The following is a 24,997-nucleotide window of genomic DNA, read 5'->3' on the forward strand; positions in this document are numbered from 1 at the left end:
GTCAGCGGTCCCGCCTAACAAATTATTATGCTTCCGAACATCGTTCGGAACCACTCCCATTGACTTCAATGGGAGCATGTGTTCCAACCGACAACACAAGCTCCTATGGGAAAAATGGGTGTCTGTTGAAAACCTTGCACCCTGTCACAGGCACCCCATGGTGCCTGCCACACTGTGCATGGTTTTACAGGGGGGGTCCCTTGGGTACCCCCGTGACCCCAAACCAAAGGACTCAGCATGAAGGGGACCTGATAGGGGCCCCCAGAGTCAGTTTTCCGTTGGAATCCAACATTGTAATCGGTCGGTTGAAAATGCTGTGCATTGAGCTGTACAAATTGTCATTGACCAACTTGGATTCTCCAAATGCCAGTCAGAACCGGAATTACCGAGCAGTTCCTCTTCTGACCGCGAGCATCGTAATCGGTCGGTCAGAATTGTTTCCGACTGAGTCTGTTTCTGTTTTGAGTTTTATATAGCTCTAGCTAGACCCGAAAGTATCAGAGCGCTTTACATGTGCACAAGTTTACTCGAGTTGGCATATGAGGATTTGTGTGGGTCATAAACAGTCAACAAAAGAGTATAGAACAAGGTAGTTAAAAAAAAAATTACCCAAAAATACAGCATTATGGTAAATGGCATTGGTGCCAGGTTAGAGACTTAGGGAAACAGGTGATCCCAAAGAAGGATCTTTTCGCTGGGGTTAGATCGTTCAGAAACATGTTAAAGTAATTGTTAAGAAGCAGTAGAGATCTGAGGTCACGTTTGAAGCAAGAAAAGGAGGGGTTATAGCAAAGATCCTTAGGGAGGGAGTTCCAGAACCATGGAGCATTTCCTGAGAAAGAATGTGCCTGGGATGATTGCTTCTTTAGTTTTGGAGGTATGAGAAGAAGTGAGTTGGAGCATCTCAGTGTCCGCCTCTTCCTGCTATTGATAGTTTGGCTTCTAGATATTTGGGGCTGTTTGTATGAAAGGCTTTGTGAGTGATGCAAGTTGTCTTGAAGGTACATCTTCACTCAGTTGGAAGCCAACTGAGACTTTTGAGGTCAAGTGTGATGTGCTAAAACTGCTTGATTCTGGTGCAGAGTCTGGCAGCCGCGTTGAGAATTGCTCCTAGGGGCGCAAGGTGGCTTTTTGGGCGGATGGGTTCCGACACAGGCTAGGGGAATCCGACTGTGAGTCGGAGGCTTTCCTACCGACATCGTAATGAAGCCATTAGTAGTGCATAATAAACCAATTTTTTTTTCATTATGTTTGAACATTTTCAATTACATTTGAGAAAAATAAATTTAATATAATTTAATGTATTTACGTTAATTAAGGTTTCATTATAAATTAATATAAAAGTGCTGCAGCAGTTTTGTAGTTCTACATTTGAAATAATTATATACAAATATTTTATATTGATATTTATCATAACAATGTTTTACGGTTTGTTTCCAAGTTTTATGAGCTTATGTACTTCTCCCTATACTATACCACAGGACATTGCACAGTCAGTGCTGAGATCTCCATATGGCAAAAGTAGGACATTGGTTTGTTGGTTGGCTAGGGTGTGAGCCCCGGTCAAGCAGCAACTACGATCCTTGTCAGGGTAAGGCACAAGCAAACCCTTAATTAACCTGTGCTCAACCCCCCAGTAGCTTGGCACAGCGCAGTCAGGCTTACCTAGGGGGCAATATGTAAAGTATTTGTGCAAACTTCAAACAGTAGTAAAGTGAAAACACCACTTTAAAACAAACCCATGCCAGTCTGATGAATACAGTAAATTTGAATAAACAAAACGAGTAGATTTTTACTCGAGCGCCAGCTTTCTCAATGAGAACGGACTGTTTCTCAATGCAAGCGGTTGCGAGCATACACGACCACTCGCAATGAGAAACCTGACACCCCCTGCGTTGAGAAATCTCGCCGGGAGGTTGATTTTCAACGTTCGCATTCCCCAACTTCATGTTGGCGATCGCAAACAAGGAAAAATCTCGCCGAGAGGAGGAAAAAAACTCAGCTCCGCTACACGGGCGGAGTATTCCGAAACTCCGTGAGCTCCGCGGAACCCGGAGTGTGGAATACTCTGCAAACTCCACGAGCGGAGCGGAGTTCACCGCCCAGGGTTAAGAAGGACCCAGTTAGGCCCACTAAACAACAGTACTTTAGATCCTGGTTTGCGGAGTATTGCGAGGATCCATGTTGAAGATGTGTTGAGCAGACGAAGCAATGTGTTGGTTCCAAGGAGCAGCGAGGCTGTGATGCGATGTGCTGCATCATCATCAAGGATCTGGTTGATGAGGGCTTGCGATGTGAAGTCCAGCCTCAAGTATGCCTTGCACAGTTGGGATAATGCGTTGGTTCCGAGGAGCTGCGAGGCTGCAATGTGAAGTCTAGCATCGTCAGTGCGGTTGACTTCGACGAGAGATGCCAAGGCCTGCATAGAGCATGTATCAGGCAACAGCGGTTCCGAAGAGGCTGCGGAGGCAAAGAGGGTCTTTAAGAGGAGTCCGATCCATGGAGCAGCAGTGATGCATCAGTTCCGCTTGGTGTTGTGCCACGCAGCAGAGGAAATGTGTCATTTCTACTGAGTCCACGGAGGCTGGCAAAGCACCATAGGCCCACTTCCAAGGATCCACACCTGGGGTGGCACAACTTGGCAGGTTAGACTCGATATGGCAGAGTCCAGGTGCAGGGTTGGTGGAAGCCTTTTATGCCGCTGAGACGTCAGATCAGGAGGCCAGCCAACTAGTCCTTGGAGTCACTCTGGGGTCAAGAGATATAGGTCCAGCCCTTCTCACCCAAGCAAGAGGGTAGCAGGCATCTGGTCAGCACAGCAGGGAAGCAGTTCCTTCAGGCCAGCAGGCAAGCAAAATGGCAGTCCTTTCAGAAGCACAGCAGTTATTCTACCTGGCAGAGTATCCACAGTAGATTACCGAAGGGTTTGTGTCTGTGGTCCAATATATATACCCAGGTCTGTATTTGAAGTCAGGGAGAAGCTTCTAGAGGCTTCCCTTTGGAGTGCACGGGTGCCCTGTCTTCCCTGCTCTAGCTCCTGACCAACTACAGGGGGTATGTAGCCTTTTGTGTGAAGGCAGGGCACAATCTATTTAAGTCTAAATGAGGCTGTGCTCAGTTCCTTCCTCCCATCCGGCCAGTGATGGCCCTGCCGGGCACACCTATGCTCTCTAGTCTGTGTGGCTGTCTAGGAGTAATACACAAAGCCCAACTGTAAATTACACCCAGTTTGTGACCCAGAGACAGGCTGCAGGCACTAGATGGCCAAGTCAGGAAAATTTCAACTTTCTAAAAGTGGAATTTTAAAAATTGGAATTTAAAATCTGACTTCCCTATATGTTAGAGTTTTTCATTACAATGCCAAAGACATCACACAAGGGCTGGGTACCTGCGGTCATTTGGAAATTACTGCTTATTAAATGTAATAAGGTAATCCCAATGTTATCCTATGCAAGAGGTAGACCTTGCAGTGGTGAAAAAGAAATGTAAGAGTTCTTCACTGCCAGAACATGTAAAACATAAAAGTTTATGTCCCACCTTTTAAATACACTGCACCCTGCCCTCTGGCTGTCCAGGGCCTACCCTACAGGTGACATATGTATTAAAAAGGAAGGTTTGGGTCTCACAAAAATGTATTTTTCCAGGTCAAAAGGGCAGTTTAAAACTGCACACACAGGCTGCAAGGGAAGGCCTGAGATGCGTTTAAAGTGCTACATAAGTCGGAACAATCTGTGCTGCAGGCCCATTAGTAGCATTTAAGTTACAGACCCTGGGTACATGTAGTGCCACTTTACTAGGGACTTATACCTAAATTAAATGTGCAAATCATGAGTTGGCCAATTTGACCATGTTTAAGGGGGAGAGCAAAAGCACTTCACCACTGGTTAGCAGGGGTAAAGATCACAGTGTCCTAATGCCATGCAAAAACAGGGTAGTAAAGGCAAACCGTCTAGGGAAATACCCTCCCAATGGTAGGCATTTCTAGCAGGTGACTCCCCATCAGAAAGCAGGGAGAACTACCCACCCTTATGGGAGTTCTCATTGCTATGGCAGAAAATTCTGGAAAGACCATCTGAATTGGCATGGTCAGTCTCAATGCTGTGTTTTACAGTACATTCCATTTCCTGGAGGGAGACGGACCACCTCAAAAGTTTGGGATTTTCACCCTAAATTGCATTAGCCATATAAGGGGTCAGTGGTCTGTCTGAAATCTAATGGGAGTCTGAAACAGGCATGGTCTCAACTTCTTCAGGGCAAAGACCATTGCAAAGGTCTCCCTTTCTGTTGCATTCCACCTCTGCTCCCTTGGAAGTAACCTTCTGCTGATGAAAGCAACAGGTTGGTCCAAACACTCATTGTTCAACTGTGAAAGGACAACCCCAATGCAATGCTCTGATGCATCTGTTCCACACTATGAATTCTTCGGAGAAGTCAGGTGCCTTGGACACAGGAGATGTGCACATGCCTTCTTTCAGGGTGTCAAACGCTTTCTGGCACACCTCTGTCCAGATCACCTTTTTGGGCTGCTTCTTAGAAGTCAGCTCCGTTAATGAAGCAATAACTGTGCCATATCCCTTAACAAATCTCTGGTAATATCCAATGAGGACTAAGAATGTTTTCACCTCATTATGGGTCTTGGGGGTGGGGGTCCCAAGCGAGTATGGTTTGTAGCTTGAACTGGAGAGGCTGCACTTTGCCCCCACTGACCTGGTGGCCCAAGTACACCATTGACTACAACCCTATCTGGCATTTACTGGCCTAGATAGTCAGGCCCACCCGCTGCAGGGCCTGAAGAACTTCCCTGAGGTGGTAGAGGTGAAGACAGCAATGTCATATAGCTCGGCGGCACCAAAGTCCTTCAGTCCAGCTAAGACTCCTCAGTTGACCAACCTCTGTAAGGGTGCAGGGGCATTCTTCAACCAAAAAGGCATCACTCAGATTTGAAAGTGGTCCACTGAGGTGGAAAATGGTGACCTCTCCTGGTCCCCTTGCTGAAAGAAGTCTGGCTGCCGTCTGGTCAAAAGTACTCAGGAACTTGGCAACCCCCAACCGAGCAATAAGGTCATCAGCTTGGGGATGGGGTAAACATCAGCCTTAGCGACTGTGCCCTTGGTAATCCACACAGAACTAGAGTTCTGCGGTGGTGCCCATGGGTGCAACCTTCGGTCCCAGCACCACTGGGATGGACCTGGGACTGTTGGAGTGCTCAATCTCCCCTAACTCCAGCATCTTCGACGCCTCATCCTTGATACTGGCCCTCACTTTATCAGACAGCATGGCCTACAAGTCCAGGAGCTCCACAGGCTTTATCACCTACACCCTACACTTTATTCAGGTTGAAACTTCAACGGAGTGGCCTTCTGGTTTAGATTTTCAATGGCCTTGTTCCTTAGACTGCAGAGCCAACATGTAGCTTACTACATTTTCCCGGGGGGGGAGCAGGGGGTTCTTGGGAGCTTGCTCCTAGTTCTCCTTCTCAACAGTGAGCAGCCCTCTGACATAGCGGCCAAAAAAAGTTAAAAGGAACTGAATCCCAACCCCCTTCCAAGGCACATCACTGTAGACAAACAATAGTCATGGCAAGAGGAGTCCCACTTACAGCTCAAGGGCTCTGACAGGATTAATCATGCCTCTGAGGGTCTTATTGAATCTCTCAACAAGTCCTTTGATGTGTGGGTGGTATGAAGTGGAGAACTTGTAAACTATCCCACACTCATTCCACATTGATTTCATGTATGCGAACATGAGGCTGATTCCCCTGTCAGACACAGCTTTCTTGGGGATACCCACCTGGGTAAATACCTCCATCAGTGTCCCAGTATTCCAGGTACAGTTATTGACCTCAGAGGAATGGTCTCAGGGTATCTGGTGGCATAGTCCACCAAGACCAAGATAAAACCATTTCCAAGGGCTGTCTTGGAGTTCAGATGCCCCTCCAAGTCTATTCCCACACTCTCAAAGGTGGTTTCCACGACAGGAAAGGGTAGCAGGGGAGCATTCTCCTTCACCCCTGACTTCACCCTGGCCTGGCAGATAGTGCAGAACCTACAGAATTACTCTGTGATCACTCTCATCCAGAGCCAATAAAAGTGGGTAACAAACCAGGTAAAGGTTTTGGCATGTCCGGGATGTCCTGCCAGGGTTACTTCATGAGCCAGCTCCAGTAGGAAGGCCCGGTAGCACTGGGGGACCACCAACACATAGGTTGCCCCAGGCTCAGGGACCTTAGGTTTGCGATACAGGAGACCAATCTCTCAATATATGAGGTGATCACCAGAGGTGTTTCCATTTGCCTGTGCCCTGGTCTGCCAAAGTAGGCCCTCTAGAGTGAGGCTGTACTTCTGAGCATGGCAAAATTTTACCATCCAGCTAGCTCAGGTAGGTCTCCCACAGTAGCAATGTTCTCCCCTGTAGGTTCCAGTGCCTCACACTCAGGAGTAGGGATGAGCTGAGCTTATGTAAAAACTCTGTGGAATTCTGCTGAGTTTGTATTTGTATTTGTATGGCGCTAATCACCGACAGGCCTCTAAGCGCTTTAGGAGGCGAGGCTTAAGGCAAAGTGGACAGGTCAGGCAATCCAACAGTGGCGGGAGGTTTAGCCGGTGGTCAGTGCTTCCTTGACCAGTAATGTTTTTAGTTGTTTCCTGAAGGCGAGGAGCGTGGGTTCTTTGCAAAGGTGGTCTGGCAGCTGATTCCAAAGCTTCGGGAGTATGATAGAAAAGGTTCGTCCCCCTTTCGATGCCAGGGTGTATTGGCGGGTCACCAGGTTACAAGCCTCAGTAGATCGAAGTGAGCGCCCTGGTACGTAGATCTTGAGGCGTTCTTTGATATATGCTGGGGCTTTGCCATATATCGCTTTATGGGCAATGCAAAGGCCTTTGAACTTCGTTCTTTGCCTGATCAGGAGCCAGTGAAGTTTGTGAAGCAGAGAGGAGGCATGGGTTCTTCTAGGTAGCCTAACGATCAGCCTGGCTGCATCATTTTGTACCACCTGGAGCTTTTGAGGGAGGCCAAGGTATATCACATTGCTGTAATCCAGCCTGGAAAGGATAGTGGCTTGGACGATCATTTGTAGGGAAACCAAGGAGATCAGGGGGGCTAGTTTGCGTAATTGTCTAAGGAGTCCTGTGCAGGTGCCTACCACCGTGGTTATTTGGTTGGTCATGGAAAGCTGGTGGGGAGAGGGAGGATCCCTGAGGGACCCCGCAGGTAAGGGCTCCTCTGTTTGATACCCGTTTCCCCAGCTGGATCTTTTGAGATCTTCCAGTGAGAAAGGAGCTCAGCCACTGATGGACTGAACCATGAAGACCCAGAGCTGTAAGGCGGTCTAGCAGTTGGAAGTGGTTGACCGTATCGAACGCCGCTGATGGATCTAGTAAAATCAGGGCACCCGGTTGTTTTTTATCAGCCATACGTCTTAGGTCATCAAGGACCGAGAGCATCACAAGTTTGGTGCTCTGGTGTGCTCTGAACCCTGCTTGTTGTATTTGTAGGAGTTGGTGATCCTCCAGGGAGAGTGACAGTGTTTTAGGACATGTTGCTCGATTACCTTAGCCAGGAAGGGTAATTGGGAGATTGGCCTATAGTTCTTTGGGTTAGTGGCGTCTGCTCTGGTTTTTTTTAGGAGGGGGTTACTCGCGCTTCCTTTAGGTTTGTGGGCAGGTAGCCGGTCTCTAGTGAGCAGTCTAACAGCTCTGGTATCTGGTGTTCCAGCCCAGGCGCTGCCAACTGAAAGATCCTTGGGGGGCAAGGGTCCGCGGGAGAGCCTGATTTAGTGCCATTCATTAATTGAGTTAGAGAGGTGTGATTTAGTGGGGGAAAGGCCGAAAGTTGATGGCCCGTGGGGCGGGGTGCCTGAGAGTTGGTAGGTTCAGTTAGGTTGATTGGGGTGTTGTCAATCTCAGTAATGATGTCTTTAACTTTTTGCAAAAAATAGGACTGGAAGGAATTGCAGTCTAGCGAGACGTCGATGACGTTAGCTTCGGCTTTTTGGCTAAGTTCTCTTTCTGTTTATTTGCGGCTGTGATAATCCTAGCCTCATAGTGTGCCGCCTTTCTTTCGGTGATGAACTTTTTGTAGAGGTTAAGTACGATTTTGAAGCGTGTCAGCTGTTCTGGATCGTAGGTTTTCCGCCACTGTCGTTCGGCCTGGCGGAGGATTTGTTTTTAAGTCTTAGAGAATCATTAAACCAGGGTGCTCCCTTCCCTTTGTCTCTAACTCTGATGGTACTCTCTGGTGCTATTTGATCTAAGGCTTGGCTTGGCGCAGGGTGTTTGTCAGGATTTCACTTTCTAGGTCCAGATTTCCTGGAGTGAAGGTGGGGGCCTGGGGTAAGCTAAGTAGGGCTTGTGCTAGGTTGGTGGCATTGGTGGCTTTGGTGGCATTCCGCTCCACTTTACTGTGGGCACGAGTCCCAACAAAGCAAAAAAAAGATAGAAGGCTCGCTCCTTTGCCAAGCCCAATTCTGTCATTTCCCCTCTAGCATCCCACCAGTTTAGCTTCCTACCTCCAGCTCCTTGGAGGGCATGTCTGGAGACTGCTCTGGCGTCTTCTTAGCCCCTGCAGCTCTGCAAGACCCATGCCTCCCCACCCTGCTGCGTCTGCTAGATACTTGGAGAGCACAATCCCCTTGAGTTCAAGGCTGTGCTCAACGCTTATCCATTCACACAAAACGATGCTAGGGCACTGCATTCGAGCATTGTAAACAGCCACCGGATCCAGGGTTGCATCACAGAATGGCTCCCTCCTGCTGACGTTATCATAATCCAGCTGCTCAGGGACTTACCACAGTGCACACTGCGCGCCTTAGCCGGGTATGCAGTGACATAATGGAGCTCGACCCTGCAGCGGTGGAAGGCTTGCTAGGAGGACGCCTTCTGAGAGCTCGAGCACTGCCCTCAAAGGATCAGCAATTGAATACTGAGAACGTTGATGCTTTTAGGAATCCTTACGGTCCTGGTTTGCGTCTACACAAGACTGAAATAGGCAACAAGCACATAATGTTGGGCTGTGCAATATTAGCACAATACAAATTATTTTATTGGCTCCTTTACTATTCCTTCGCATCATTGTAATGGTTTGTCCCACAAAAGAGGGAGAACCACAAGTCACTAAATAGCAATAAAGTCTGCAAGTTATCAGTGTCTTAGATAAGGGCAGGCCGGCGCTGCTAAACTCTTCTACAGTACGCAGAGTTTTTTCCTGAACACCGCATTCCAAGCAGAGCATGGAATTAAAAAAACGTTGCAACCTCTAGTAGGGGAGCAGAGTTCACTGCCCACCCATACTCAGGATCAGCCTCCTCTCAGACCGTAGGAATGTTTGAGACAAGTTTCCCATGCCACCTGCCCTTCCTCTTGGCAGGTGCCTAGTCCATTTTTCTTGGCTTCAGGTCCTTTTGACTCTCCTCTTAGGTCACCTTGGAATGTGTGGTCAGGCACACTCACTAAGGTAATCCTAACATCTCCAAGTGGGACCGGAGCTCTACTTCCTTCCAGATAGTGTGCTCATTTCTAGCAGACAGTCAACAGGCAAGGCTGAATTCTTAGGGTATCTGAGATCCTCCTATTCAAAGGGAACCAGAGCCACTAGATAGTGACTCACCCGGATGTCTGCTGTCACAACTGAGTAAACTACATGCTCTGAAGACAGCAGGTGACACCTAACAGTAGTCATACTGCCTCCTGTGTCTCTCAGAGTCTCCACCCTATGCTCATTGATGGGAGCCACTGCCTGTATTTCTCAGTATTGTCAGGCATGTGAGCCTTTGGTATCATCTCTCTGTCACCCAGGAACACTAGGGTAACCTCTGTTCTCCCCCAACACTAACTGGTGGTGTGGTCTAACACAACTCATTTGTTCAGAGGCTAGGAATGTGAGCTAAAGGAGAAAAGCAGAGCTTTAGTACCAGATCTTATTGCTGATCCTGCCAACGTTTTGATGAACGTTGCGCCCAGGAGTACTGAGCAAGTGTAGAGGCAGAAGTATCGCGTGGGGAAAAAGAGAATTCCCAAACACACTGGATCTTTTTGACAATGGTTGCCCTTCAAAATAAGAATCCAAAATGCTATATCTTACTAGGGCTACTGGTCCAATATGTATTAAAATGTAGCATCCATCATTCATTCAGTTAAAATTCCTTAAGGAAGAACCCATAGCGTATTTTAAAGTATATCAAGCAGAGAACAATGTTATAGCCCCACTGAGCTATAAAATTCACCAGTGAACAAATATTGTACAGGAAAAAGGCTCTCCCTGTGAGCCTTGAAGGGAATAACCAAAAGCTTTTTAATTTAAATTGAGAATGGTTTGAAGTTTTAGCCTCCTTAAAGTTTCTATCTGGTTGCACCCCGCTTAGGATGTTGCAGTGTCTTTTAGCTCCTAAGTTTGAATCCTGGTCCTAGCTGTTAACTTATTTATTAAATGCTAAAATCATAAGAAAAACATTCTAGGGTAAAGCAGACTGCCCATAATTACATATAAGTCTACATGTCTTTCAGACTGCCCATAATTATATATATGTATACATGTCTTTCACTCCCCATAGTCAATGAGAATCTACTTCATGTAATGTAATGTCTACATTGGGAACATTTGTTTAACATGGATCTGGGAGGCAGCTACTGTTGCTAGATGGGCAGGCAAGACTGTGCCAAGCATGACTAAATATTAATCCCATTATATCCTATGGGATTTATATTTTGGCGGACATAATATCTGTCACCATTGTCATGGAGAAACCCATCCGGCAGGATCTAAATCAGGCCCTAAATCTGACTTGAACCCTATTCTTCAACTGAAACCCGAGTTGTCGGGTTAGAGGACCTAGTCATAGGGTAAGGATACGGCATCCGATCAATGCTATCAGAGATGGCCTTCAGGAAAGAAAAATGTCTTTCTTAAGTCCCCTCACTCACCAGGGTTTCCCCACGGTGACATGCTTCATCATTGGGGCGTGCTGCGACTTGCGGAAAATTCGTAGGAGCACTTTAAGTGGAAGACTATGTTTAGTGCACAGTGTGGTGGAGTGGGTTACAGTGATTAAAAATACCTTGCTAGTCGTCTAAAATACTTTATTATCGCTCCTAGGTTGGTATGTCTAAAAGGGGGTGATACACGGAGAAAACTAACTATAATGTGTTAGATGTTCAGTGTAAGATCAACATGTTTTGAGTCTACCCCTAGCCCTTCGTCAGGACCAAACAGGGACCAGCCCTGTGTATGCCACTCCTAATAAACCTAAATATGGAATTAAAGAATTAAATCAAAAACCGCTGCAACTAATAAAGCATGCGTGGTTATACATGCGATCGCTATATATCACGTAGTATGTCTGCAACAATAAAAAAAAACATGGTTAGGAGACAGCCCCCTCTCTCTTGTAGAGTAGGTACACATTTAAATGTACTTCCATGCTAGTGAGATGCTCCTTAATGGTGCGTGCAGTTGTCCAGGCTCAGAGCGTGGTTGTAACCTAAATAGTTATAAACATGCTGGCTTAACGTGCTGCATAGTGATTGGTCATGCATTAAAAACACACAACAGGGATAGAATGGTTACACCAGACTAGTAACACATACTTTTTGCGAGCTAAACTGTGCTTCATGGACACGCGGGGGGGGGGGGGTTCCCCGAAAGTATTGTCTGCAAGATTGAGGAAAAAACTGATGGGTTTTCGTTAGTGCTGGCGGAAAACACCCCCGTATTTGAAACGGACTTCCATCCTGTCGTCCCGTTCCTGTGGAGGGAAATGGCACTTACTTCAATATGAGAAGGCTCGCGTCTGGACACCTACTAGTCTCCCCTTTGGACCGCATTTTAGCGTGTCCAAGGCGGGGGACTGAATAAATACTTCCTGCTTCACCCGCGTGGAGGTCTATGGAGACTAGACCGCGGGCGAAGCTTCACAAAATGTCCGCCACAAATGGCAAAGGTGGCGGCATGCTGGAAGGATACGTGAGTGGGCTCCGCGATATCCTTCTGTAATTCACAAATTTTTGACAAATATTTCGGATGAAGGGATCGATGTAGTCTCTGAGAAAATAAGTAAATCAGTATTGATATTACATTCCCAGGACGGGCAGCAATTAAAACTAGCAGCAAATAAAAACAAAAACCCAGGTATTCAAAAGGTATTTTGTATTTAAGGAAATGTCTTATCATGTAGGTAGGTACTCTGCAAAGGCTCAGTATTATAGAGACGAGCACACCTGCTTAATCAGTTAAATAGAGAGGGCGAATGATGTCAAAGGATTGGATCATATTAGCAGATCCTCTGTTTTGCGCAGCCCAGATATTTTTGCCACGTAGTTGTCTAGATAAAAACAAAAAACCCAGGTATTCAAAAGGTATTTTGTGTTTAAGGAAATGTCTTATCGGGTAGGTAGGTACTCTACAAAGGCTCAGAATTATAGAGGTGAGCACGCCTGCTGAATCAGTTAAATACAGAGGGCGAATGATGTCAAAGGATTGGATCATGTTAGCAGATCCTTTGTTTTGCGCAGCCCAGATATTTTTGCCACGTTGTTGTCTAGAGGGTGCTTTCTGATTGTGGGTGTATAAATTACTCATGATAGCCACAGGTCAAAAATGTCTGTCCTAGCTATGAGGATGTCGTTTTTCAAGTTGATGTACATTCACGATAGCTGTAGATCAAGAGGTGTCTATCTCAGCTTAGAGGTAAAATCTAGAATGGTATAGTATTAATCATGTGGGTCAGCCTCCCCCCTTGGTTCTGACAGCTCATGACTCTAGTGGATGTCATTTAATCTCAACAGAACTGGCCCCAGGGGATGTCGTCATTCAGGCCCTGGGTGTCCGTACGTAATCTGAAATCCCAGCGCTGTTCTTTTTCATGTAACTTTTTCTCAAGGTTCTCTTTGCTTTTAATGTGTTCTAGTACCACCGACCTCATATCATTAGGAGAGTGTTGTTTCTCGAGAAAATGGGTTGTCATTCTCGTGGTGGTACTCTTAAAGCGTATGTTACTCCGGTGTTCCACTATGCGTGTGCTGACTTTTCTAGTTGTCATCCCCACGTAGTGGAGATTACATGAGCACGTGATCAGGTACACCACCCCTGTCGTGTTGCAGTTCATGAAATTTCTCAATTCCCATGTGGTGTTGATGTTCAGATTCACTACTCTGGTGGCTGAGGTGAGGTAGCAGACGCTACAGTTACAGCATGGGTAGTGTCCTGGGGGTAGTGGGTGCAGTCTCCGTACACTCCCTTCTTCATCAGTTGCGGCATTGGGTCGTGTGTGTACCAGGTGGTTTTTCAGGTATTTGCCTCTCTTGTGGCTGAACATGGGTGTAGGTATGTTCAGGCCCCCACTGTTAAGTGTGCGCCAGTGTTTCTTGACTATCTTTGTCACTTTATCAGACGCAACATTAAATGTGGTAATGCAGATAGGTCTTTTTGTTTCGGTGGTGTTTTTATCAACAGATGAGTGTGGGGGGGCAACATGAAGCATGTATGGCAGGTATTAAAATAATGAAGCAGCACTTGAAGGAGAGAGCAAGAAAACAAATTCACTCCAATGAAATGCTCAAAGAACAAAAGTAGTTCCTGATATGTGAGTAGTGGAAGGATACACGTCATACAGAAGTTATGATCCAGGAGCTAAGGGGATACAAACAGAAAAAGAAGAAGGCACGCTATTGAATGAGCTGTAAGCAAATGAGACTCATAAGAAAGCCAACCAATGGTAACCAATGGACTTCCCAAGGCCCACTATAAATATTGCCCCCGTCCACAATAGAACTTTGACAAAGCTAAAAGCTGTCTGTTGGCAGAACCTAAAAGAGGTGCTCTGGCACCATATCATCTAAAATGCAACTGGTGGGAACTGTAGGTGCTTCAACTTTTTAACCAATTGTCAGTTCTCCAAATAGCAGCTGTTATTGTCTCAGTCATATTTCAGACTGTTAATTCAGAATTTAGAGCAATTTATTTTTCCTTGTGCAGGTACGGTGGCAAACCCAGTCTAAATATCGAGGCATTTTCGACTGCATCGTCAAGACGTACAAGGCAGAGATGGTTAGTAAATCACTCTTTTTGCACTTGCACACATACATTGATACAGTTTTTATGGGGGGGGGGAGGGGGTTTACCAGCAAATATGGTCTAATTTTAGATATCGAAAACCCTCAGGAAAGTGATGGCTGAAGCCAACTTATCATCTTGAGGCAGGATGTCAGGCAGACTGTAACCCCTGTACCTTAAACACCGTACTTGAGGATGGTGCATATATGGTAATGGCAAAAGGAACAATTGATAGACAGAATGCTAAACAATGCAAACATTCCCCCCAGTCACAAAGATCTGGGTTTAACCCATCGTTCTTTTGCTTACCACGCCACCCAAATTTGGACCCAGCCATATGCAAATCAGTCTCTGGGGGTGAATGCTTGACCTTGTTTGTCATTCCGTCCATCAATTGTTCCTTTTGCATTTGTTGCTCACATTCGGGAGGGTATGTCCAGACGTGGGTACCGTAATCACCATGACACTGGAGTCAAGCTTGCCTGGCTGATGAGGGGTGATACCCTGAAACCGATCCTAGGATCCTTTTTTTGCGGTCAGGGATGACTCGGCCCGGGAGTTCAAGCTGGACTGTTCCCATGGGAAGCAGGGTCAAGACCGATTTGCATATGGCTGGGTCTAAACTGGAATGGCATGGTATGTCCAGATCTCTTTACTTGGGGGTGAATATTCAACATTGTTCGGCATTCCGTCCATCAATTGCATATTTAGTAATGATCAGTTCTGTGAAACTACAAGATTATTCTATTAGTGGTTTTGAGAGCTTCCTTTCCCCAAGTGTGAATACATTCAAGAAATCCATTCTATATATTGAGAAATGCTTTATTGAATGCACTGATTTACTGAAGACGACACAAAAAAATTGTTACTACAAAAATAAACATAATAGTTGTAGGAAAACGGGTCTCTTTACAAGTACTGCAACATTTTCAATGGCATTCTTTAAATCAAAGCATTGAATGATGAAACCTACCTATGAAAAAATCCTCACTTTCTAGCCCTGGCTATATCTGTCTTACCACCAAAGTGCCCTTATAAATTTACCTAATGGCTCTAGGAGAGTAGGATCTGCTTCTTATAGTTACCCCCACTTTTTGCTGGTGTTTCACTGTTTTTCGACTTTAGTCTGGCTGGGGCCCTGCTATCCAGGACCCCAGCCTAGCTGCTTCCTCTTTAAAATGATTCCATGTACTTTAGGTACACTCCAGTTTGGTTACTGTGGCACCTTTATGAGTCCCTAGTATATGGTACCCTAGGTACTAAGTATAAACAACAGGGGGGGGACGGGAATGGACAATATTTAAAGGGGTCCAGTGTACTTGTCCAGTGAGCAAGAAAGCAAGATTGTACACAGTTCCCCTGGGGTTAGACAGGTAATAGGGTCTCTCTCCTAGTTAGCTGACAGTCAGCTAGAAAGTGTGAAGTGCCAGATGATCAGCAAGTTCCTTGACGGAACTAAGGAAGCCTCACACAACTGATGAGCTGGATGACATGTCTCATTCAGCCTACTTGTGATGTTGTTTATATCATCGGCTTCCTGCTCCTGCGTCGGGCCGGCGCTGCAATGCCCGACGGGTAACAACAAGTGTCACTCTTTGGCGGAGGTCTTTTGTTCCTTGCCGTGATAAGTAGAAACTTGTGAGGCTTAAAAAGTGAGGTAGTGAGCAAAAAGGTGGAGAAGTTTTTAAAAAAAAGTTGGATAGTCCACAGGGAAGTCTTTATTCAGGTGGCTAGCCACTTTATTAAAAAGTGTAAGGAGGGGTACTGAGGACCAACGTAACTATTGGTGTGGCCTCATATCGACCCTCCACTTGGTCAACATGTTTAATGCCCAGCGGGGCAATTCTTCAGGACCGAAAAAGGTGCTCATATAAACCTAATGTGCCCCACAGGGTGAGCTACAGGCTATTATTGATACAACCTGTTAGGTCTAGGTCTAAGGCTGGCGAGGGCCACTGCATCACCGTCAGACACTTAGGAGTCAAATGGCAGTCTGCGCGGCTAGTTCCTGTGGGGACTGCGCTAGGGATCTAGCCCTTCGCGGCGGAAGATTCACGCCGATAGCACCTACCCCCACACCGTCGGCGTGTGATTCACTAGGTACTAAGGGCATAGGTACCCAAGAGGCCTACCAGAGGCTGCAGCATGTATTGTGCCACCCCGGGCAACCTTCCAAAATGACACCACAGGTCTGCTACTGCAGCCTGTGTAAGGTGGTTTATGCACCCCTTACTTAGATATAGGTTCCCTATATCTACCATAAATCACTACACACATAAACCTATCAGTCACTCCTATGGCAGGCCTTATCAATCCTGAAGGCAGGGTGCTGGGTTTTGTGTGAGAGGGTGCCCATACATGAGCAGGGCCCCTCTGCAGCCTTCGGAATCAATTCTCTGGGGTTGTTCTGTGATGCAGCCAGATGATATACTCTTAAGTGCATTATAACCTCGCTGTAAATGCTAACTTTGGAATGGCTGCAAGAAAACATGTCGTGCTTGGTGTCAAACACTTAGGAATCATACCCCCTGCCAGTTCTGGCAGCAGGGGTATGATTCCACCCTTCTAGAGGGAGAGACATGTACACACTGGTTATACCCGGTACCAGTTAAAAAGAACCCTGGCATCACAAGACGGATGCCACAGCAACAGACACGAGTCTGGCCTCCTGCTGCTGGGCAAAACTCCAACGGGGGAGGCCTGGACAATAGGTGTCCTGTCACAGGGAGGTGTCACCACCTCCCAGACAGGCTTTAGTGTATTGGGGCTGGGTGGGTGCACTCCAAGAGTGCTTTGAAGTCAGCACTGGGGGCACATTTGGTGTCCCTGTGCATAGCCCAGTTGAAACCGGTTCCAGGGGCTACCAGCCCCTGTTCTGGCTTGAAACTGGACAAAGGAAATAGGTGTAGCCAACCCTCTTTCCAAACCCTCCCATAGGTGGGTCCCCAGAGTTTGTCCCACCCCTTCCTTGGGTATAAGATAGGAACCCCTGACTACAAGACTTTAGATTACACCTGGACCAGACTCTGATACTGAATCCTGGAACTTCGACGATCCACATGACGCTGGATGACTGAAGAATCTCCCTTGGAGTAAAAGAGTTACGCCCCTGCTTGGCAGGCACCAAAGATGCATCTGACCGGTTTGCATCTCCGAAGCTCCCACCGGACTCCGAAGTATTTGCAACACAGGAGGTGTATTTCCAGACATCACAGAGGCCGACATCAGTCCTCAGCAAAGCTGAGACCCCCAGCCCTCGTGTGTACCGTGGAACTGGAATCCCTCGACACTGTGCACATTTGCAAGTGTATCAGCTTCTCGACGTTCCTTGAGGCTGTGCATTAGGTTACTTGTATTCCAGACACCGAGCACCTTTTCCACCGAAGATTGCTGGCCTACACTCCACGATTGTTCCGTGAGCCAGCCCTTTGTGTTTTCACTTGAGGTACCTTTGTAACCCCTGGTCCGTCAACTGGTGGGTCCCTGAGAAGGCAACTTTGACTTTCCTTGGGCTTCCCTGGTTGCTCCAGATGTGCTCTGACTCTCCACCACTTGGTGAGTCCCCTGGATCTTGCTGGTCTACATCAAAGCATCTTTTCTCTTCCTGCGTGGGTTTCTGTTGCCAAGGTTTGTTGGGTCCAATCTGGGCACCAATGCCGCAGCACTCAACATCCTTCATGGGACAGCTTGAATCCAACTCCTGGTCATCGTCGACACCTCCTGGTCCTCGTGGCTGCAGAGTCAAGCTTCACCTATTCGCACTTGAAGCACCCTACATCGGTGGGCATTTGTCTATCATGCCCCTGGTCACTGGCAAGTGACCCAGACTCTGTCCCCCCTGCTTTCAGGTTCCTCACATCTTCGATCCAGGCTTGGATCACACTGAACACTTTTCCTCTCCACGGCAGCAGCACTTTGCAGCAGATCTTCATTGAAATCAACGACCATTCCCGACACCAAAAGACACCTATGCACCCGGCTTCCCCGGGTGAGGTAACTCAAGTACTATGGTGCTCCGGTGGGTGTTAGCCGTAGAACCCCTTAAGTCTAAAGGGGTTTGCTCAAAGTCCTCTCCTAAGTGTCCCTTATCTTTAAAATTCCAACCGCAACTTTCCCCATAGAAGCTAACGGTGTCTCGCGGCTGTGTTCTCACACTGCACGCGTCCCCGTGGGACCCCTGTGTCACTACCTTGGGTGGTTCCTTGTGGTCCCAGCGATTCTACAGGCTCTAGGCCTTGTGTCTAGTCAAGTCGTGGTTCGTATACCACTTTCTTAATATATGGTTTGGTCCCCCCCTGGGGCCCAGTGTATACTGTGCTATTTACTGAAGTTCTAATGCATGTAAAATGTGTACTTTGCTCTCTAATCTCATAAAGAGATTACTAGAGAGTGTTTAGTAATAAATACATATATTTTATATATATACCTTGTGTGGTTCTCTTTTCATTTAGACATTCAAAAGGTTATAATCTGGTAAACCAAGATGCTTTACACTCCTTCAAGACTGAGCCTGAAGGCTGCTCTCTGTAGCTACCACTAAGATAGCTTTCAATAAAGGTTGTCTTAAACCTATCATCAATAAGAGTTGTTTGGACTGGTGCAAGGTGCCCACTATAACTAGTGGACAGCATATGCCAGGCCAACTTCTCACAATGGCCGCAACACTCTTACCTTGACTGGATAACAAAGTTGTTTCCAATTAGCTATTTTGTTTTGAGAAGCTTGTCTTTATTATTGTGTTCAGAGGTGTGAAAAGCACAGATCAGGTCTCACACTATGTCTGGCCTTCTGTTGTGATGTGAACGGCTCACTCGAAGCTCCCATGGAAATCTGAAGGTGTCTTTCACCAAAGATGGTTTTGTTTCGGACTTAAATACCATTTTCTTGTTATTATGAAAGGCTAGACCTTGTGATTAAAGTGTGCCCCCTGAATATCGAATCTGCTGTTGAGGGTACTGTACAAGTTCGCCCATCAAGTAACTCCAGCCAGACAAATTATGTACTCATTAGAAGTCCATCTGTTTCATCCGCCGTGCAGTGCCCTTCCTCTTTAATCACCGCAACTCCTGTGCATGAAATCCCAGTCAAAAAGAAAAAAAAGGTAAAACATTTGGAGCCTCTGCGGGCTATACGGACTAGATCCAGGAAAAAGACCCAGGATTTAGCCCCGGAAGCTATAGCTGATACACTGCATAGTCCATCTCTCATGACTGACTCAAACACTAATTTCCCCTCCCACAATGAGGGACTATCTTCATAAACCAATGCAACACTAACATCATGCATCGAAAATACTTTTGCCAAAAACTTTTTACCGATCCTGGCTAGACTTGACAAATTGGAGTAAAATGTGGAACTAATGCATAAATCGGTTGCTGGTATATTATCTGGGGCTGGGGCAATAACGAAAATATATGAAGGGGGGCTGATTCTCACGGGGTTTACATTTTGGTGAGGGGCTTTCTATTAGAAATGTAGATTTACCAACTTGTGCCCTAAATACTGGAACTAATCAGAATGTTACTAGGGCAGTACCACAAAACCAGACAGGCCCCCTAAGCTCTAGTCACCCGGGGAATAAACGGTTGCTTTCTAGTAACAACGGGCCTACTACCTCCAATTTAACCCCTTTTGGGAACATAACTGATGGCAGCCAACAAATATTCCCTGAAAAGTTTCATTAAAATGGCCTGATTGATCAAGACGATAAGGTGACATTACATCTTCCCCCAGAGTGTTGCCCTTATGTGGCAATCCTAACTAATGTCCCCCCGCTACAGGAAAATCAAAAAGAACCGCAGAACCAATTGAAAAACAAAGTCTGTCACTGGTTAACACAGAATACAAATTTTTCTGAAACCAACTATAGTGACATTCTGTTTTTAACCCCTTCGCTGCTAGGCCTTTTCCCACCCTGTGCAAAGCCTTTTTTTTGGCTATTTGGGGTAGTTCGCGCTTAGGCCCCTGTAACTTTTTGACCACATAAGTTATCCATGCCAAATATGCATCCTTTTTTCCAACATCATGGGGATTCTAAAGGTTCCCAGGGTTTGTGGATTCCCCTGGAGGGGACCCAGAAATTAGCCAAAATACAGCAAAATTTTGTTTTTTTGTGGGAAAATGCAAAAAAAGGGCTACAGATGAAAGCATCTATTTTTTCCCCTCCAAATGGTATCAAAAAGGGGTTGTGGTGCTGAAATCACCATCTTCTCAGCTTTCAGGGACAAGCAGACTTTTTTCAGAAAACCAACATTTTTTACACAGTTTTGGTATTTTTCTGGGACATTGCATATTTTTGTTATTTTCTGTGCTTTCAACCTCCTTCCAGTTAATGGTAGAAATGGGTATGAAAGCAATAATGGTTCCAGGAAATGTATACATTTTGCAAAGTAGACAAAATTCTGAATTCAGCAAGGGGTCATTTGTGTAGATCCTTCAAGGTTTCTTTATAGAAACTAACAGTCAAATATAGGAAACATTGAAAATTAGTTGAAAAAAACAGCCTTTTGTGTCAACACTTTCACATGTAATTTCTTCTAATTATGACACCTCTTTAAAAGCAATTTAGACGTTACAACTGCTGGACCTTCCTGGTTGTGGGGATATATAGAACTTGTAGGTTCACCAAGAACCCGACGGACATAGAGCCAAAAACTGAGCAGCGACTTGCAATGCTTTTTTAATATGTACTGGGTACATAGCAATTATTCTGGGAAAATGTGTACATGGAAAAATCGGTATGAAAGACACCTATTCATTTCTGAAATGGGAACAAAATATAGAGTTTAGAAACAGTAGATATTTGCACATTTCCGAAATTGGGAATACTCATACTAGCATGAGAATTATCCATCATTTTTCAAAATTACTTATTTTTTACACATTGTCTTTCATTTGGAAGGCAGAAATGCATTGAAAGTCAATAGGTAATAACACTTGCTTTACAAATCTAAATTACCCTAAGTCTACCTATAAAAATGGTACCTCACTTGTGTGGGTAGGCTTAGTGCCCACAACAGGAAACGGCTCACAATGCAACGTGAACACACCACATTTTCACAATGAAAAATTACCCTTTTTTTGCAAAGTGCCTAGCTGTAGTTTTTTAACCCTAGCTCTGCCGGCACAGAGGGAAACCTAGCAAACCTATACATTTTTGAAAACTAGACACCCAGGTGAATTCAGGATGGGGTGACTTGACTGGCTCACACCAGGTTCTGTTACCCAAGTTTCCTTGCAAACCTAAACAATTGTCAAAACAAACACATTTTCCTCACATTTCTGTAGTGGAAAGTTCTGGAATCTGTGTGGATCCACAAATTTCTACCCACCCCGCGTTCCCCAAAGTCTTCCGAGAAAAATGGTACCTCACTTGTGTGAGTAGGCCTAGTGCTCGCGACAGGAAATGGCACAAATCGCAATGTGGACACACCACAATTTCACAGTGAAAAATGACCCTTTTTTGGCAAAGTACTTAGCTATAGTTTTTTAACCCTAGCTCTGCCGGCACATAGGGAAACCTAGCAAACCTATACATTTTTTAAAACTAGACACCCAGGGAAATCAAAGAAGGTGTGACTTAACTGGATCACACCAGGTTCTGTTACCCAGGATCCCTTGCAAACCTAAAAAATTGTTTAAAAAAACACATTTTACTCACATTTCTGTGGTGGAAAGTTCTGGAATCGGTGTGCATCCACAAATTTCTACCCACCCCGTGTTTACCAAAGTCTTCCGAGAAAAATGGTACCTCACTTGTGTGGGTAGGCCTAGTGGCCGCAACAGGAAACGGCGCAAAACACAACGTGGACACACCACAATTTCACAGTGAAAAATGACCCTTTTTTGGCAAAGTATCAAGCTGTAGTTCTTGAACCCTAGCTCTGCCTGCACCTAGAGAAACCTAGCAAACCTATACATTTTTAAAAACTAAACACCCAGGGGAATTTAGGATGGGGTGACTTGACTGCCTCTCACCAGGTTCTGTTACCCAGAATTCCCTGCAAACCTAAAAAACTCGTCAAAGAAAACAAATTTTCCTCACATTTCTGTGGTGGAAAGTTCTGGAATCTGCGTGGATCCACAAATTTCCACCCACCCCGCATTTCCCAAAGTCTTCCGAGAAAAACAGTACCTCACTTGTGTGGGTAGGCCTAGTGCCCGCGACAGGAAACGACGCAAAACACAGTGTGGACACACCACAATTTGACAATGAAAAATGACCCTATTTTGGCAAAGTGCCTAGCTATAGTTTTTGAAGCCGCACTTGCATGGGTGAGTTAAGGACCCATGACAGGCATGGGCCCAAAACCTGTTGAGGCGACATCAAAATTACCTATCACAAACCAACCTGGTTTTGCAAGGGGGGGTCCCATGAGCTTTTGGCCCTGTACTCGGTGACCATCCAGGGAAACCTACCAAACCCACACATTTCTGGAAACTAGACACCGGGGGAGTCCAGCATGGTATGGCTTGCATGGGTCCCCTAACGTTTTCCTACCCACAATTCCCTGCAAGCCTCAAATTTAGCTTAAAAAATCCCTTTTTTCAGAAATTGCTGTTGTGGAAAGTTCTGGAATCTGAGTGGGTCCACAAAATTCCACCCACCCAGCGTTCCCCAAAGTCTTCAGAGAAAAATTGTACCTTACTTGCGTGGGTAGACCGAGTGCCCACAACAGGCAAGCGCCCAAAACCTATTGAGGTGACATCAAAATTAACTATCACAAAACAACCTGGTTTTGCAAGGGGGGTCCTATGAGTTTTTGGCCCCAGGCTTGGCGGCTATCCAGGGAAACCTACCAAACCCACACATTTCTGAATACTAGACACCCAGGAGAGTCCAGCAAGGTATGGCTTGCATGGGTCCCCTAACGTTTTCCTACCCACAATCCCCTGCAAACCTCAAATTTAGCTGAAAAAATCACTTTTTTTCTCAAATTCCTGTGTGGGAAAGTTCTGGAATCTACGTGGATCCACAAATTTCCTCCCACCCAGCGTTCTCCCAGGTCTCCCGATAAAAATTATACCTCGCTCGCGTGTGTGGGTCAAGTAACCGCAACAGGCAAGGGCCCAAAACCTATTGAGGCGACATCAAAATTACATATCACAAAACAACCTGGTTTTGCATGGGGTGTCCCATGAATTTTTGGCCCCGGGCTCGGCAGCCATCTAGGGAAACCAACCAAACCCACACTTTTCTGAAAACTAGACACCCGGGGGAGTCCAGTGAGGTATGGCTTGCGTAGGTCCCCTAACGTTTTCCTACCCAGAATCCCCTGCAAACCTCAAATTTAGCTGAAAAAATAACTTTTTTCTCAAATCATTTCTGTGTGGGAAAGTTCTAGAACATACGCAGATCCACAAATTTCCTCCCACCCAGCGCTCCCCCAGGTCTCCCAATAAAAATGATACGTCACTCGCGTGGGTGGGTCAAGTACCCGCGACCGGCAAGGGCCCAAAACCTATTGATGTAATTTTGTGGACCCACGCAGAATCCAGAACTTTCCACCACAGAAATGTGAGGAAAATGTGTTTTTTTGACACATTTTTAGGTTTGCAAGGGATTCTGGATAGCAGTACCTGGTGAGAGCCAGTCAAGTCACCCCATCCTGGATTTTCCTGGGTGTCTAGTTTTCAAAAATGTATAGGTTTGCTACGTTTCCCTAGGTGCCGGCAGAGCTAGGGTTCAAAATCCACAGCTAGGCACTGTCAGTTTTCACTGTGAAACTGTGGTGTGTCCACGTTGCGTATTGGGCCGTTTCCTGTCGCGGGCACTAGGCCTACTCACACAAGTGAAGTACCATTTTACTCGGAAGACTTTGGAGAACGCGGAGTCGGTAGAATTTTGTGGATCCATGCAGATTCCAGAACTTTCCACCACAGGTTTGCTGGTTTCCCTACGTGCCAGCTGCGCTAGGGTCCAAAATCCACAGGTAGACACATTGCTAAAAAAAAAGTCGGAGCCTAGTGGGCTTTCTGCCGCCCTGGGGAGGAATCTGGGGAGGGGGGTTCTTCCCGATATGCCCCCAAGGGGGGGCAGAAAGACTGTGGCTATTTTTTGTGGGGGGGGAGGCATTGGTATGACCATTTTGGGCAGCCTCCACCACCATGCATAAAAAAGCCTGCGTAAATCGCTGGCACCTAATGGGCTTTCTGCCCCCCCAGGGGGCAGATCAGGGGCCTCTGCCCCCATCTGCCCTTCCGGGGGGCAGAAAGACTGGAATTTCCCTGGGGGTGGGGTGGGGTGGGGTATTGTCATGCCCGTTTTGGGCAGGCCCTACTGCTACACGAATAAAACAAAAAAATCTGTGGTTTCTAGTGGGCTTTCTGCTCCCCCTAGGGGGGGCAGATTGGGGGCTACAACTCCCATCTGCCTCCGATGGGGCAGAAAGACTGTCATTTTTGTGGGGGGGAATGGGAGCATTGGCGTGCCCGTTTCAGGCAGGCCACACCCTAAAAAAAATTCCTGGTGTTTAGTGGCCTTTCTGATCCTCCGGGGGGGGGCAGATTGGGGGCTACTGCCCCATCCCCCTGAGGCAGAAAGGCTGTAATGGTGGCGGGGGTGGGGGCATTGGCATGCCCGTTTTGGCCAACCCCACCCTAAAACAAATTGTGCAAAATAAAATCCCTGGCATTTAGTGGGTTTTCTGCCCCCCCGGGGGGGCACATTGGGGGTTACTGCTCCACCTGCCCCCCAGGGGAGCAGATAGGCTGTAATGGAGGCAGGGGTGGGGGCATTGGCGTGCCCGTTTCGGGCAGCCCCCACCCTAAATAAAATTGCGCAAAAAAAATCCCTGACGTCAAGTGGGTTTTCTGCCCCCGAAAGAGCAGATTAGGGGCCAATGCCCGATCTGCCCCCCAACGGGGGGGCAGAAAGGCTGTAATGGTGGTGGGTGGGTGGGGGCATTGGCGTGCTCATTTCGGGCAGTCCCCACCCTAATTTCTTTTCTTCAAA

The 24,997-nt window shown here is 46.5% G+C and overlaps 1 protein-coding gene across 1 annotated transcript in view; it reads left to right on the top strand.

Annotated features, from left to right (window-relative positions):
* The window catches only part of LOC144783267 (solute carrier family 25 member 45-like), a 160,742-nt gene that overhangs the window by 74,434 nt on the left and 61,311 nt on the right, over window positions 1–24,997 (top strand). The window contains exon 2 of the mRNA XM_078662333.1: window positions 13,966–14,037. Within this exon, the coding sequence (XP_078518459.1) occupies window positions 13,966–14,037 (72 nt within the window). The remainder of the gene's footprint in view (window positions 1–13,965; window positions 14,038–24,997) is intronic.

The sequence above is a fragment of the Lissotriton helveticus genome, chromosome 9 (genome assembly GCF_964261635.1).
Source record: "Lissotriton helveticus chromosome 9, aLisHel1.1, whole genome shotgun sequence".
In the NCBI taxonomy this organism is placed as follows: Eukaryota; Metazoa; Chordata; class Amphibia; order Caudata; family Salamandridae; genus Lissotriton; species Lissotriton helveticus.